The sequence below is a fragment of the Epargyreus clarus genome, unplaced genomic scaffold (genome assembly GCF_041222505.1).
Source record: "Epargyreus clarus isolate Ecla_fem2 unplaced genomic scaffold, WU_Ecla_fem_2.2 ptg000015l, whole genome shotgun sequence".
Classification (NCBI taxonomy): Eukaryota; Metazoa; Arthropoda; class Insecta; order Lepidoptera; family Hesperiidae; genus Epargyreus; species Epargyreus clarus.
The window spans coordinates 11,748,783-11,764,853 of NW_027332223.1; the positions used below are offsets into that span (position 1 = coordinate 11,748,783).

Sequence of the window (16,071 nt, forward strand, 5' to 3'; positions counted from 1 at the left end):
GTTAAGAATTCAAATTGCGTTCTGTGGCATCATCTAATTTCAAGGCGGTGAAGTATATTTCGATTTACTTATCAAAGTGCACTACAGACTTGTTTTATTTGTTTGCCGTCACGTCTCATAACGCGATCCTCGTTTTCTTTCCAGGAGTCCGACGACGAGATCTCCCACCTGGAGTGGGAGACGGTCCGCGTGCGGTTCGTGAAGGCGGGGACCGTGGAGCGGCTGGTCGAGGCGCTGGCCACCGACGATGGCGAACTCGAATCAACTTACGTCAATGTTTTTCTCGCCACCTACCGGTAATTTACTTATTTTTAATTAATAATATAGGAGTAGCAATCCACCTGATGGTAAGTGGCTACTGCCGCCCATGGATATCTATAATCAACCCCAGATAGGATTAGATATTTCTACGTGAGGGCGGCCACAAATGCGCCGCTACCCCTGAGGACTAAGCTAGAACGCCTCGGATAAGTATGTCTCCCTTACCTTTCAAACCAGATCACAGCAGCGCTTAACACAATCTAGAAATAAACGGCCATTCAAGTATCGTTTTAGCACTAAAGGGGGATTTTCTTTGATAGCTTATTTTTGATGACGTGGTTGTGATTACGTGAGTAATATTTATTTCTCATTTTATAATTTACAAAATGTCTTAGATTCTAATTACAATGTTAGGAAGTTTCGTTTACTTCGCTGACAAGGGGTTGGTAAAAAACACTAAAAATCTGCTTTCGTAATACTTGAACGATCCCTAGTGGTTTCTATCTATCGATCTTCCGTTCGACAACGGAAGCACCTCTAACACACAACCTAGTAGGAAAAGGCCTTGCATTGTCGTGTTGTGGTGGGCAGACGTACTTATCTGAGGCCATTCCAACTTACGCCAAGAAGAACAAGCCATTTTACTTATCGAATAAATTACAGTAGCCCATGGGCAAGAGTAGCCAGTTCCCATTAGGTGCTCGTTTGTTAACTCTATAATATAAAAACTGGCATATACTTTGAATAGTTACATTTACACGGTACACTTTGGAATACTATTGAGATGGCGACGGATTTGTATATTTATGGTAGTTATTTGTCCTTTCAGATTACACTTTACTCATATTGTTAAAACAAAACAATTTATTCTTAGGCAACTCATTTCCTTTGTTTCATTTTGTTAATTCTTTGTCATTATTGTATGTTGCAGCTCATTTGCGGAGTGTGGCCGAGTCCTGGACCTCCTGTTACGGCGATACGAGGCGCTGGCGTCGGAGGAAGTCCTGCCAACAGCGATCGATACCTCACAACAACATAGGAAGTACGTGCAAATAATATAACTATGTATAGTCCGCGTCAAACTGTTAGTCCCCTCCGAATATAGAAACGAGTCGCATCACAATAGCATATTGCAGATATCAGCGAAAGGAAGACAACGGGACCTTACCGGCACCCGTCCGCTGCTCGCTCTCGCCCACGGATACGCTACGTTACGGAGTACATGCTAACTAAACCTGCGCGCAACAACTTCAGAGCGGACTAGAAGTTTAGCGCGGACTATACCTACCTTGTTCTTTTCAATGTTCACCATACGATTTGATTAAAATCGTAGTTAAATTTTAGCTTAGTTCTCTGGGATTTGTGGCCGACCTCAGGTAGGAAATTAATCTTATATGGGATGGATTACATATGTCCATGGGTGGTCGTAGCCACTTACCATCATGCTCGTCTTACTCGAATATTATAAAAAATGCAAAAGATTTAATATATAACAGTATATCATGTCAATTTTTATCATTGTTTTCATTTAGTATATTTGTTATTTTTCATATTATCTTTTAAGATGCCCTTAAAATGTTCATGAATGTTAAAATATGGTAAATATGTGATAACTTTTTAACCTGATGCATTGTAATCTTAAGACACTGTTTGTACATTAAATGATATCATTTTAATAATTAATGTTTTACGACGCTTATCTTAAATTTATTTTTCTTTGACGTATATAAGCGTTTAAATACATGGATTTAATACTTACTTTACTTATTAATGTGTAGTGCCCACTAATCGAGCATAATAAGGCTGTAATTTTTACAGCTGTCTGTTAATGTTGAAGGTGATAGAGCCCTTTGTTGTTCGGTTCTAGAGGATTCACGTCAATTTCTACCTTGTAACAGTAGCTGCTAATTTAATGAAACTTAATTTTAAATTTAAGTAGTATGTTTCAATTTGGTCCTATGTGAAGGTGGTAGAATATTCTGTGATTCGACTCCGTCGGCACCACCGCCACACCTATTTCTGCCTAATAACAGCAGTGTTAAGCGCTGCTGTATTCTGGTTTGAAGGATGTGGTAAGGAAGATATACTCTTTCGGGGCATGCCAACGTAGTCCTCAGGGGTAACGGCGAATCTATGGCCGACTTCAAGTAGATATGTAATCTTATCTGGGGTTAATTACAGATTCCATAGGCGGCAGTAGCAGTACTATCAGGTGGACTGCATGCTCGTCTGCTACTCTTACGGTCTTTAAATGTGGATGTTAACATGTTACTCATGTTCCAGGACTCTGGTGGCATGTCTGCACGTGTGGCTGGACACGTACCCGGAGGACTTCCGCCAGCCGCCGCACCACCCCGCGCTGCAGCAGCTGCTCGCCTTCACGCAGCTCCACCTGCCCGGCTCCGAGCTGCATTCGAAGGTATTTAGCCATGAAGGCTTCACACAGCGTAACTATGCTATTTTGTTATAATATAAGTAAAGGCCAGACGCATGCAGTTTAAGTGGCCATTGTCTTTAATCAATCGCATATAAGACCCGAAAACTACACCACTTTAAATTTGTTTGTCCTATTTTTCCCCAAAACTGGGGAAGACCTGGAGCTATAGCACCCTGCACCACCATGATTATGAGTAAGGCTATTTTGGATGTATTGCCGTTTTTGGATCAATCATATAATAAGAATGAGTAAAAGCATAGCATATAGTGTAAATAAAAAAATAAAACTCCAATCGCTCCACGCAACGTAAAAGTCACATGTGTAATAAAATAAATACCTATATAAAATCCAAAATATACTTTCATGGTCATATTTTTTGTGTCAGTAAATTGTGCATGAACTGTTGAGTTAGAAAATGTACAAATCTTTTTTATTATCCATTAATTTTGGTTCATAAACATGGTACATACCTACTTTTTGTTATATGACATGGTTTATTTATTTTACACAGTATGTATTGCGAAGAAAGTTCCAGAGATATTATTTAGGGGATTATATATCTCATTTTTTTATGATAGGAAATGTTTATGGGTGGATGATAAGTTATCACTGATGATAGATGTTTGTTTCTATCTTAAACAAGTAAATAGTGATATGTAAATTCTTATCAATGTACTTAACACAACCGGATTTTTTCCATTCTTAATTTACCGTTAGGGTCATTGTCTTTATAATTCATCATTATATTTAATTCCGTTTTATTTTATAGCTATTGTTTTGAATATTTTAAAAATAATATACCAACAAATCAAGCTTAGTGACGAGGTAAATGTAAATTAAGAAATTAATCTTATTGAGGTCAATGAACTTTTGTATACGAAAAATTGTATATACCTACTATTATAATTTATATTTTAGTAATTTCTATGATTGTTTACCTACCTATATAGTAATAGAATTGAATCATTAAATATAATTTAACATAGGACAATAGGGAATATAGGGTTAATTTTACACCTAAAACATCCACCCGCTGGAATTTTTTTTTGTGTGTCAATAATATAGGGTATTTGACTATAGCGAAAATATCAATCAAACTGTTCTGAGCATTAAAGTAGCTATAACTAAGCAAATACATTATTGTAAAATATTTGTGATTGTTTAAATAATCTTTTGACGACTGTACCTTGAATACATTCGCAGGTCTTACAGAAGCTAGCGATATTCAGCGCGGAACACAACGGCGGCGGCGGCGGCGGCGTGTGCCTGGCGCCCGGCATGCGGCTGGCGGCGCACCACACCAGCGCCTACCGCCTGCCGCACGTGCCGCACCGCCACTTCGCCGAGCAGCTCACGCGCATGGACATGGAGCTGTTCAAGAAGCTCGTGCCGCACCAGTGCCTCGGCGCCGTGTGGTCCCGCCGCGACAAGGACCGCTCGCACGACGCCGCCACCGTCCTCGCCACCGTCAACCAGTTCAACGCGGTCTCCTTCCGCGTCATCTCCACCGTGCTCGTCGAGCCCAACCTCCGCCCGCTCGAGCGCTCCGACATCCTCGCCGCGTGGCTCGACATCGCCCGCGAGCTGAGGGTGCTCAAGAACTTCTCCTCGTTGAAGGCGATCATTTCCGGCTTGCAGAGCAACCCCGTGTACAGGTTGCGGAAGACGTGGGCCCTCTTAACTAAGGAGAAGGCGGAGCTGTTCGAGGAGCTCGCGCGTATTTTCAGCGAAGACAACAATCGCTGGGCGCAACGAGAATTGTTGATGAGAGAAGGTACGGCGAAGTTTGCAGATACTGTCGGGGAAAATGACAGACATCTCCAGAAGCTTCTTCACGAGCGGGGATCCCCAGGAGTTAGTCATGGAACCATTCCGTATCTGGGTACCTTTCTGACTGATCTCACTATGATCGACACTGCCATACCAGATACGGTAGCCGACGGCTTGATTAATTTCGATAAGCGGCGAAAGGAATTCGAGGTGCTCGCTCAGATTAAATTGTTACAAGGTGCCGCCAACGCTTATCACTTACCCTCCGACCCGATGTTCGACAGATGGTTCGATTCAGTCATAGTGCTGGACGATAGAGAAGCTTATCAGCTCTCGTGTCAAATAGAACCGCAGACAAATCCGCCTAAGGAGAGACGACCGAAAAAAATGAACGACAACAATACTCACGGGCACAGAAAGAACGACTCAATAGCTAGCACGAGCTCCAGCAACAGCTCGCAGTTCTATTGCGAGACTGACGGCGCTGGAAACGCGTGGAAACGAGATAGCTTGGAGCGACGATCGTCGCCCACTCGACTATCGCACGGATCCTCATCTTCGTCGCTGCCATCGTTAGATGTATCGCTGTCGAGTGCGAATAGCGGGCAGAAGCCGAATGGAAAAGCAGGTGGTGCTAGTCCGGCTCACCCGAATCCAAATCGCACCGGGCCCGACTTCTACATAATTCGCGTGACGTACGAGTCGGATTGCGTGGAGACTGAGGGCGTGGTGCTGTACAAATCAATAATGCTGAGCAACAACGAGCGCACGCCACAGGTCATCCGCAACGCCATGCTCAAGCTCAATCTCGATGGTGATCCCGATGGATACACTTTAGCACAAGTTTTACCTGAGAGAGGTATGTATGCAAAGAAATATTTCAGTGCATTCAGAAAAAAGGAAATAACTTGAATTCCACACAAGTTTTTTTTGTCAGCATCCGTTAGCATCTTTAAAAAATACATTAAATTTGAAAAAAAAAAGTTTGTAGTTGTTAGAGTTTGTTAGATTAACTTGATGTGGTCGAGTATCATTAATGTCGTTAATCATGAAACTATCGATTTAATGATTTGAACATATTTTTTTGACTCTTTATAGATAAAATGCTTACCTAATTCTTACCTATTCTTATGAATTAGGTAAGAATATTCTTATCTCTCTTGAATTTTCTTGAATGTCTATTCTGCTAAAATATTAACATTGTAATATCAATTCTAAGTTCGTTAAGCTATAAATTTTGAATTATGCAATTTAATAATTGTAATTTTTTTTCAGAGATGGTCTTACCGGCGAACGCGAACGTATACTACGCGGTGAACACGGCGTACAACCTGAACTTCATCCTGCGGCCGCGGCGGCCCGCGCCCGAGCCCGCGCTCAACGGCAAGCCGCGCAGCAAGCGCGCCTGATCGCTGCCCGAGCGACTGCACGCCGCCGCTACCTGCGTCGCCGGCTGTACGTCGCATTAGACACTGAACTTTATGACCTTTTATAAGTGGAACGCGGTAATGAGTTTAAACTCGCCTGCAGTACCCGGAGGATGAGTTTTTACGTTTGCTCTAAAACGTTCAAGGGAACGGAATAACGGAACTATAAGGCTAATCAAATTGAATTAAAAATGTAAAAATAAATGCTTTCTATTTGTATGAATTCCAGGTCGCTTGTTTCTAATCCGAATTATAATTTAGAATCCTTCTGCGCTAGTGTCAATAAGAGTAGATGTAATAAACTATAAATAAATACTAGGGGTGTGCGAATAATTCGAACTTACGAATTATTCGTTCCGAATCGAATATTAATATTCGATTCGAAACTCGAATCGAATAATTCGAAAATTCGAATTATTCGAAAGTTCCCGAATAATTCGAAAATTTTCGAATAATTCGAAAATTTTTGAATAATTCGAATTTTTTCAGGGTTTCTTATTTTCAATTTTCGAATAAAAATTTAACAGTCAATTTACATTTTATTTAAACCATATACGAGGGCGCGTTTTTAAGTTCGCGGAATGAGGGACAAGGAGGGAAAATAAAATGTCAAAATTATTTTTCTTTTTCTACATATTCTCCTGCAAGGCGAATACATTTTTAAGATCTTTGTATTAACTTATTTAAACCCTCATAAAAAAATGTTTCGTCCTTGTCGGAAAAATTGCGTCCTTAACTTCTTCGTCTGTAGAAAATTTATTCCCACGAAGCTCTTTTTTCATTTTTGGAAAGGGATAATAATCGCTGGGAGCCAGGTCTGACCTATAGGGTGGGTGATTTAAAATATCAAAGCTCACCTTATGCAGGGCAGCCAGTGCAATACGGCTTTTGTGTACGGGCGCATTGTCGTGCAACAGCAGGACACCTCTGGCTAATTTTCCCCACCTTTTTTCGTTGATGGCTTCTTTTAACCGCTCCAGGATAGTTGCGTAATATTCTCCGGTTATAGAGACACCTTTATCTTTATAATCTATTAACAAAATTCCTTCTGAATCCCAAAATACTGTCGCCATGAGTTTTCCGGCCGATTGTGACACCTTAAACTTTTTATGAGGTGCTGTACCCTTTTTATGCCACTGCATGGGGTCTTGTTTAGACTCAAGTTCATAATGGTGAACCCAAGTTTCATCTCCAGTAACAATTCGATTCAGTACAATATCTTTATCTTCTCCACAGAGGTCCAAAAACGCACGGGAACATTCAACGCGCTGTTGTTTTTGAGGCAGCGTGAGCATTTTCGGCACCCACCGCGCGCTGACCTTAGTCATGCCAAGATGGTCATGCAGAAATTTAAAAATGCTTGTATTCGATACTCCAACCATTTCTGCAAGCTGTTCCTTCTTTAGCCGAGCATCTTCCAGTACTAATTTTTCGACTTTCGCCATCGTTTCCGGAGTGGTCACCTCAACAGACCGTCTTGGTCGTGGGTCGTCTTCAAGTGAATCCCTGCCTAGCTTAAAAAGGTTGTTCCACTTGTAAACCATCGTTTTTCCAGGGCAAGAGTCCCCGTAAACCGATGACATCTTTTCCATTATGATTTGCACAGACCTTCCATGCTTGGTAAGGAACTTTATAACGGCGCGATGCTCGATTTTCTCCATTCTTAAAATTTTCTTCCGGATTGAGTTGTTTAATTGTCGATAGTTTTAAAACTAATGATGCAATTGTGATAAAACTTTATATTTATACTATTTATGAGTCACTTAACACGTACCACCCTTAACGAGCCCGCTATCCCCCCTCTAACCCCGCCATTCCGCGGACTTAAAAACGCACCCTCGTAGTTACACAAATAGAACAATTAATATAGTTTTTTTTTTAAATAATGAAATAATAAAAATTGAAATTTGGGGATGATCCTATTCTTGTAATGTTAATAAATAACTTATAAAAAAATGGATGGTAAAAATATTGATTGCCTTTTTTTACGGCACTTCAAAAAATTACCTGAAATTCATGCTTCTAGACTAGAATACCCCCTTAATTCGCGAATTATTCGAAACCTTTCGAATTATTCGAAATTTTTACGAATTATTCGAAATCTGTCGAATTATTCGAAATTTTTCGAATTATTCGAAGAATTTCGCATAATTCGAAAATTCGAATTATTCGATTCGAATTTCAAATCGAATATTGATATTCGATTCGATTCGATTCGAACGATATTCGCACACCCCTAATAAATACCAATGAGTGGTGCTCTGCTCCCTTTGGTGAGCGGTCGTCCTTTATGAAAAACACACTCGCGACTCCCGAATAGGTCCTCAGGACCTCCGTAATAAAATATATAATTATAGCTCGTCCCGTGTCGAACTCCGAATTGTGACTGTCCGAATTTGTAAACTTTCATCGGTTTCGATCAAACGTAAAAACTCATACTAGGGTACATATTACTACTCGGTACTTATTGCGGCAAAATGAGTAATCTTAATATGTTTATAGTGTAAATAAAACTCTGTTAATACCCTGTCCTAATCTGATCTTCACTGTTATGGACGATTACGTGAGTGCGAAAGTGAACTCGGTATGTGTATATAGTGAAGTGTGAGTAAATAAGAATCTCCTAGCTGATTAAGCGTATTGTAAAACTAAATACTGAGCCAAAGGCAAATAATTATGTCCAATCGCAAGGTGCTGTAACCCTTTGTATGATATTAGAAGCTTTAAAATTTTATTCCCAATCCGAATTTTGGTAAACGTTAAGATTTCGAAAAGTAAGTGTTCGTACTAATGAAATTAAAGGGAAAAATGTCGACGGTTGATTAAAATTTTATTGATTCCTAAAATTGAATGTTTTAGCATCTTCGTTGGCTATTGTGCATGCACGATAATAATGTACATTCCATAATATATGTATGTGCTTTATATTTATTTGTTATGTGTACATGTGAAAGTATTGTAGGTATTGCTTCTGTAGCAATTTGGAATTTTTATTTCGCTAAGATGTTAACTTTAACTGACATTTGCTATAACGATTAACACTGTACTGATTTGTTAAAAATATTTTGCAATACATTTTTAAAGATATATCTATTAAAATATACCAAAATATCATTTAGCTCTAACACTCATATCGGACTGGTATGATAAATCTTTTGCGAGTAAATATTTCTTGTAATGTTGTAATTTTGTAGGTTTCCACCAGTGTTCCCTTGTATATGTTATATATATATATTTGTGTAATAAACTATAATGAATACTTATAAACTTTAGTTTTAATTAATTTGCAATTATATCCTGCAATGAGGAATAGGTATACAGGATGAATTTTTCAAGTGAGTCTTCATGGCCAAATCCGAAACTATAAGAAATAGTGAAAAATGCTGAAAGGAGTTACGAGGCATATTTTAATAAAAAATAACACTGCATTAACAGTTCATTAAAAAGGTACCGTGTATTATGTATTATCGTGACATCGGATATTGTCTGAGAAGGAATTATAATGACAAACTTAATGAAAAGGGTAATTTTTGCAAGTGTAGTTTTCATTTATGTTTATTCTTATTTATTACTTTTAATAATTTGACACCTTCTTTGCTAGGTCTTCTCGAGCCACGTCGCCGATAATCCACGTCATTGAAAGCGCTGACGCTTAACGCCGCCAATTTGGATGGTAGGCTTAATATGATAGTGTGGCTTAATATGGGTGACCTAATTATAGTCTACACCGATCGAAGGTAACAAAGTTTTACCAACTTTTATTTAGTTCATGGCCTAGAACAAGTTCCTCAACATACAACTACCTACATTTGAGGCATAGAATCGCTCATGATTAATCTTCTTATTAAATAACTGGTTGCCATGATTGATTACCACGGGAAATGTATGATATGTTCTGCGTTGGTATGATTACCTACTTATTAGGGGGTTGTTCATATAAGGAAATTCTAGTATTTGGTTGTCGTCTATATCTAAGTAACGACTTATGTATGTAGGACGCACAACTTCTTTTTGAGATAAAAGTTTCAGACTAAAGAGCATAAGCTTCCCTAATCCTGTATTAAAGATCAGAGAGTTCTGAAAGATTTAAGATCGTAGCTTACGGTAACGGAAAAAGGTACGACAAAGGTGCATGATTGCATGCAGCGGAGATGACTTCCGGAGGTGGTGTGTGGCGGTGGCGGGCGCGAGCTGCCGCCACCGGTTGACAGCGGCTCGGCTGAAATTTTCATGGCCAGCGTATCGAGCGCGGCCGAGCGGCGGAGGAGCGGCGGAGGAGCGGGAGCGCGCAGTCGCGCTGCGCCACCCGCCCGAGCGCTCGCACCGCCGCCGCACTCGCTCCGTGAGGACCTCCTCACGACAACAACACGCGCGCGACCTCCCTCCGACGGCCCGACTTGAACCCGACGTACCCTCTAGCCGGTTGCGTGCTCGGTGTTATCACGTGAACGAGTCGCCGGCGAGGACCGATATGTGAAAAGTAAACCCTTTGTGTCGACTCCCGCCGGTGGCATGCGGCGCTAACTTTGCCCAAAATGAAATAGTAAGGTGAGCATCTATATTATTAATCCGCGGTCTTCCGTTAATCGTAGAGTATTCATACTATTTTCAGTGTAAAATTCGACTAGGTACCGTAGGCCCGCTGTGATGGAATCGTAAGGGATGAAAATAAACAAAAACCGCATTGAAGGTTAACTATGTTCTATTGATAGACTCACATTCATACATAAATGATGTTTTATCACTCTATCAGCTTATTGGTGGGAGCGGCCGGAGTCTACGGCGAAGCTCTACGAGTGCCGCAATCTGATTATGGCACACCCACTAGAAGCTATAAGACAAGTATATTCTGTAAATAATCTTACAGTCTATTATTAGTTTCTACTTCTTACTTTTCTATGATTATTGATTAAGTCAGTTAGTCAGATATTATAAAAATAATAAGATATTAATCGTCACGTAGAGCCAAAAATAAAGGATTCTTTATTTTTAGGAGTTCCTTGACTTAGGGTAAGTACATTTTGTAAGACGATTGAGCTTATTATGTAGTTTACTTACTCAAACTACATTGATATAATCAGTGGACCGATTCCGTAATCTAGAACCGATCAAGAATAACATCTAAGAAAAATGTATATTAAAATTTACGAGTGATATAAATGGAAATCACCTCTTTATTTTATCAGATCAGAATCCGACCCTGGTAAGTAGTAGGTAAACATAAAATTGCTGAAGTTTATTTACTCAAAGACGAGTAACTACATAAGTTACGCATCAAAAAGTGGATTTATTATGGATATTGACAGTCCTAATAAAAAACAATACTGTAATAAATGAGCCATCAGAGGAATTGGTTATATACCAACAAAATTAGAACAAGATAAATACTAATAGGTGAACATTTTCTTTTTCGTCTTTACAAAATATGTAGCCCTAGCATCTATGCGAACTTTAGTATTTTTACTCTATATAATTGTAGTAGGTTTGGATCTATTTAGTTAAAAGATTGTCTGAAAGGAGATATTGTACACTTATTTTTTGAAGAAACACGCTTTGAAGGAGAGCTCTTTTTGCACCTTTTTTGAAGAGCCCCATGTCATAGCGCTCTGAGAATACCTCAGGAGGAAGTATTTACAAAATTTCAAATAATTCAAAGAAGAATGGTAAGAGTAAATAATAAAGCCTTTTAATTTTATTATTTAAAGGTTTAATGACAAAATGGATATACCTTCCAGGTTACCTAAATAGGGATCAACCAATTCACTACTGAGTATCTCCTCATTTACTTAGTATTTCCCCGTACCTCCTAAAGAACATTAGTAAAAGTTACTTTGTTTTTAGTATTTGCTGTTATAGCGGCCGTCATTATGTATCCTCTGTAAAAATTTCAAGTGTTTACCTATTACGGTTCCAGAGATAGAGCCCTGTGACAGACGGACAGACGGACAGACAGCGAAATCTTAGTAATAGGGTAAACCTTTGGGTACGGAAACCTAAAAAGAAATTATTTTCATCGTAAATGTTCAACAACAACGTTTACATTTAGTATTTCACGCACTCATATTATACGATCGTCAATTTGTATAAACCGTTTTAATTGTAGTTGTTTGCAATTATGTCCGACCACAATTCTGCAACGTAATGTTCCGTTCAGCAAGCCACACATTTGGCATGCATTGTTCAGTTTCAATAAAAAGAAAAAGCCTTACACTCTCGCACACACTACATAGAAATATCATACTGGACATATGAGAATTTTCGGTGCCTTGGAAAAATACGAAACCAAACTATAAGTACGGTAGAGGGAAGTCTAGGTTGATTAATCCTTTGGGTGTAGATCTAGAAAGAGCTGTAAAGCATGAATTCAGTCGATCGTTTTTCCACCAATTAGTTTTATTCTCTGACTTATATGGCAAATGATAAAGTTTATCGCATTGGTACCCTCTTTTTGTATTGTCGACTTCGACAAAGAGGACTTTTGAAGAGACCTGGACGGCGACATAGCAGCAACATTTTTATAATATAATGATAGCAGGCCGGCATGTATTCCGCCTGATTGTATGTGGCTACTGCTGCCTAATCTTTAATCAACCCCAGGTAAGATAAGAATCCTACGTGAGATTGGCCACCTGAGGACAAAGCTCGGAAGAGTATGTCTTCCTTACCACACCTTTCAAACCAGAACATAGCCGTGTTTAACATTGCTTTTATTAGGCAGAATAAGTGCAGCAGTGGTGCCGCCGGAGTCCAACCACCCAGGGTTCTTTCATCTTTAAATATGACTAAATAATGTATGGTTAATACCGAAAACTGTCACAGGAATAGTTCTATTGTTTGATGTCAAGTTAAATTAAAAGAGCCAGGCGTTACCTACCCCTAAATTGGCGGTAGTGTATGTATGTGTTTACCGTTTTATGGAACTATTTTACACTTAATTGTACTTAGTTCAGTATTAAAGTTATCAACGTTAATGTTAAATAAAAGTGCGTGTCGCAAACAGAAAGTTTGTAACTACTAAACTTGGCCCCAATATCCATTTTCATATTACACGGAAAAATTATGGCATGCAATGATTCGAAGTTTGCGGAGTTAATTTGTCAGGCAGTAGGGAGAAAAACATTTATCATTTTCTGAGCTGTCGTATATATTTTTCGTATATAAGTTATTTTTCGTGTTAAGTTCCTATAAAAATGTTCATTTCCAACAACTTCCTTATTCGTTTTCTTATTATTAACAAATTATGTCTTTATTTCCTGTTCCATGGTTGTGTTTTCTTTAAATGAAGTCCAGCCCTTTCTTATTCGCTTGATAATAAAAACAAATAAATGTTATTACAGCTTTTTTATCGAATTTGTAATAATCATTAATATGAGAGATACCCTGCAGCCGTAATTTGGCCAGGCGTTAGTAGAATATGTTACGAAGTGATTTGGTACATACTTACAAACTGTATGGTTTGTAATATCCAGATAAGTTCTATTTTCTACATATAACTGTAACATCGCGTGATTTTAGATACCTACAACTTAACGCAAATATTAAGGATTTTAAAGAGAATAAACTATGTTTCTGCGTAAAGATACAAGAGGAAAATTGCGCGGTTCGGCGGCATTTCACACTGACGGAGTCGCGCGGAAAACTTGTATACAATATACATGTACCTACGAGTCATTATTAAGGTGAAATGAACAAAGTCGGGTGTATAAGCTAGTAGCTCTATAAATATTTGAGGTTTAAGGGCGTAGTTCATATATAAGCCGAAATATGCAGCCTTTGGAATATTTTGGTACTAAATGGGGACGGGTACGTAAATTTAAGCACGCAATAAGGCGCAGTTAACGTCCACAATAATGGCATTATAATAGGCTGGTGTGTGATAAATTATGGTTTTATTAATATCTCGGATTTCTCTTGCGCATTATGCGCTATTAAACAGGGCCACGCTACTAGGGCTCATCTCTAGGGGATTTAGTAAACTGGAATATATAATTTGCGAACATTTTAGGTACCTACCTACATATTTATCACAGGAAAATAAGAAACTTTTGTTTGTGTTTACTTATTTTAAGTACTTCAAGTTTATCTTTATAAAAAAAACTTCTTGAAATGAAGTATATTTATGTTTTCTCGATACATTTTCGAAAACCTTTCGGCTTATGATGGGATCTTACAAACTTTTAAAGCACTGCTGCCACTAAAACTATCTTGTAATTGAATAGAAAAATTACAATTGATTCAATTGTCCTAAAATCATGTATAAAGACATCTTTAAAAAGTATATTATGTGCTTACAATAAACATTTTATAAAATAAAATAATCTAAGTAAATTTCCATGTTCAGTCTTCAGAACACGGTCTTCGCTGTTCTACAAATAGGAAATAGGAAATCAATGAAGTTTAAATTTACAGTAACTGCTTCAGTTTATTTGCAGCCTGGTAATTTCCCGCGGCGTATCGGCACGTTTTCCCTTGCGCAATAAAACGACAAGTTTAAAGGGAAATATTTAAAGGCCCTTCATCACGCGAGTGGTTCTGGTTAGTTTGTGATTCGTTTTAATTTAGGTTCTTTATTTTCTATTATAATATAGGACTAGCAGACTAGCATGCAGTTCACCTGATGATAAGTGGCTACGGCCGCCCATCTGTAATCAATCCCAGATAGGATTAGATATTCCTGCATGAGGTTGGCCACAGCTGCACCGCTACTCCTGAGGATTAAGCTGGAACGCCTCGGAAAAATATGTCTCCCTTACCACACGCTCCAAACCAGAACACAGCAGTGTTTAACACTGCTATTATGAGGCTGAAATAGATGTGGCGGTGGTGCCGCCATAGTCGAACCTCAGAGGGTTCTACCACCTTCAATATATTGTTGGGTCATAGGAACAGATTTTAATTTACTGTGTTGTCACACGGTTCCGAAGGAACTCTTTTATTGAATATTAAAGATGTTGGTCAGTAGGTTTGGATAACATTGTGTTTTATACCTACTTTGCTTGAAATAATTTGATGTTGCGTACTAGATAAAACACGTTCTTTAAAGACATAACAATATTTTAGTCAAAATCGGAGTATGGTAAAATGGCGATAAAATCTGTCTGTAAACGTCACTGAAGCGGGCCACATGATCTTTTGGTTAAAAATCTGAAACTCTGTGAAACACGTTGTAAATTTTCGAAAACACTGCAGTGCGACAAAGGGGTAGGTAATTGGGAATATCAGAACGCAATTTATCTTTAATGGGTAATTTGAATAATTAGGCAAATAAAGCTTCAGCTATAATTATCGTTATCAAGTAGATGTATCTATAATTTATTGTGTTTCGGAGCCAAAATAAACAGTATCTCCGGTAGTGGTACCTACATTTGTGTCTAAATTTTAATTTAAATTGTTACTAAAATAAGATAAAAACAGTGCACAGTAATCTGTAAAATCAGTTGAACACTTTTATTACTCGTATCACGCTTTTATTTTCATTAACGTTTCAGGCTCTTATATATACAGTTCGTAACTAAATTGAAATTGTATTTTTTATTCTGTCATAAAATAATAAATGTAATTATTATAATTATATCGCGAGATGTTTTATGACGTGGAATCATTCAAATATTACTAAGATATAGATAAATACAGACATGTAACTATATTCCATAGAATAGCATTTTCAGGCTGAGTTAAGGTAGGTAATAATAACGGAAGGTAACCGTGCTCCACAAACCCGATTATATTCTGATCGCAAGTAGTCAAAATTATACCTGAGTTTTCGCAAGATATCATTTACCAATAGGCACATTACCATATCAATGTATGGTAATGTGCCTATTATTTTTCCATTCTACCAATCCGTATTGGAGGAGCATGGTGGACTATGCTCCAGTCGTCTCCCAGTAGTGGGAAAATACCAATGTCCCAATGTTGAAAAAATCGGAAAACGGTTCCGAAATTATATTCTATACTGAGAAGCTGAATAACTTGATTATTAGTAATATAAACATTGAGTTTTATAGCAATTTTTATTTTAAAAGTTATATACGGGTACACAGCAGGGTCACTTTATCGTAAGTGCTCACAGTCACTTAGGGACGTTAGAACCGCCGTAGGGACTACTAATGCACTGGCGACTTCTTTTATGACAGTTTTTCAAGAACTTGTAATTAATTGTATAGGCAATGTAGA

The 16,071-nt window shown here is 38.3% G+C and overlaps 2 protein-coding genes across 10 annotated transcripts in view; both read left to right on the forward strand.

The window, feature by feature from the left end:
- Rgl (Ral guanine nucleotide dissociation stimulator-like) overlaps positions 1–6,205 on the forward strand; it is a 35,483-nt gene extending 29,278 nt beyond the window's left edge. For all 9 annotated transcript variants that reach the window (XM_073080811.1, XM_073080812.1, XM_073080806.1 and 6 more), the window contains 5 exons: positions 145–296; positions 1,193–1,303; positions 2,545–2,680; positions 3,902–5,327; positions 5,744–6,205. In XM_073080811.1, the coding sequence (XP_072936912.1) occupies positions 145–296; positions 1,193–1,303; positions 2,545–2,680; positions 3,902–5,327; positions 5,744–5,877 (1,959 nt within the window). In that variant the 3' untranslated portion in view covers positions 5,878–6,205. The remainder of the gene's footprint in view (positions 1–144; positions 297–1,192; positions 1,304–2,544; positions 2,681–3,901; positions 5,328–5,743) is intronic.
- Positions 6,206–10,186: 3,981 nt separating this feature from the next.
- dysc (whirlin protein dyschronic) overlaps positions 10,187–16,071 on the forward strand; it is a 92,520-nt gene continuing 86,635 nt past the window's right edge. Inside the window, exon 1 of the mRNA XM_073080491.1 lies at positions 10,187–10,443. The gene's annotated coding sequence lies outside the window, so the exon portion shown is untranslated. The remainder of the gene's footprint in view (positions 10,444–16,071) is intronic.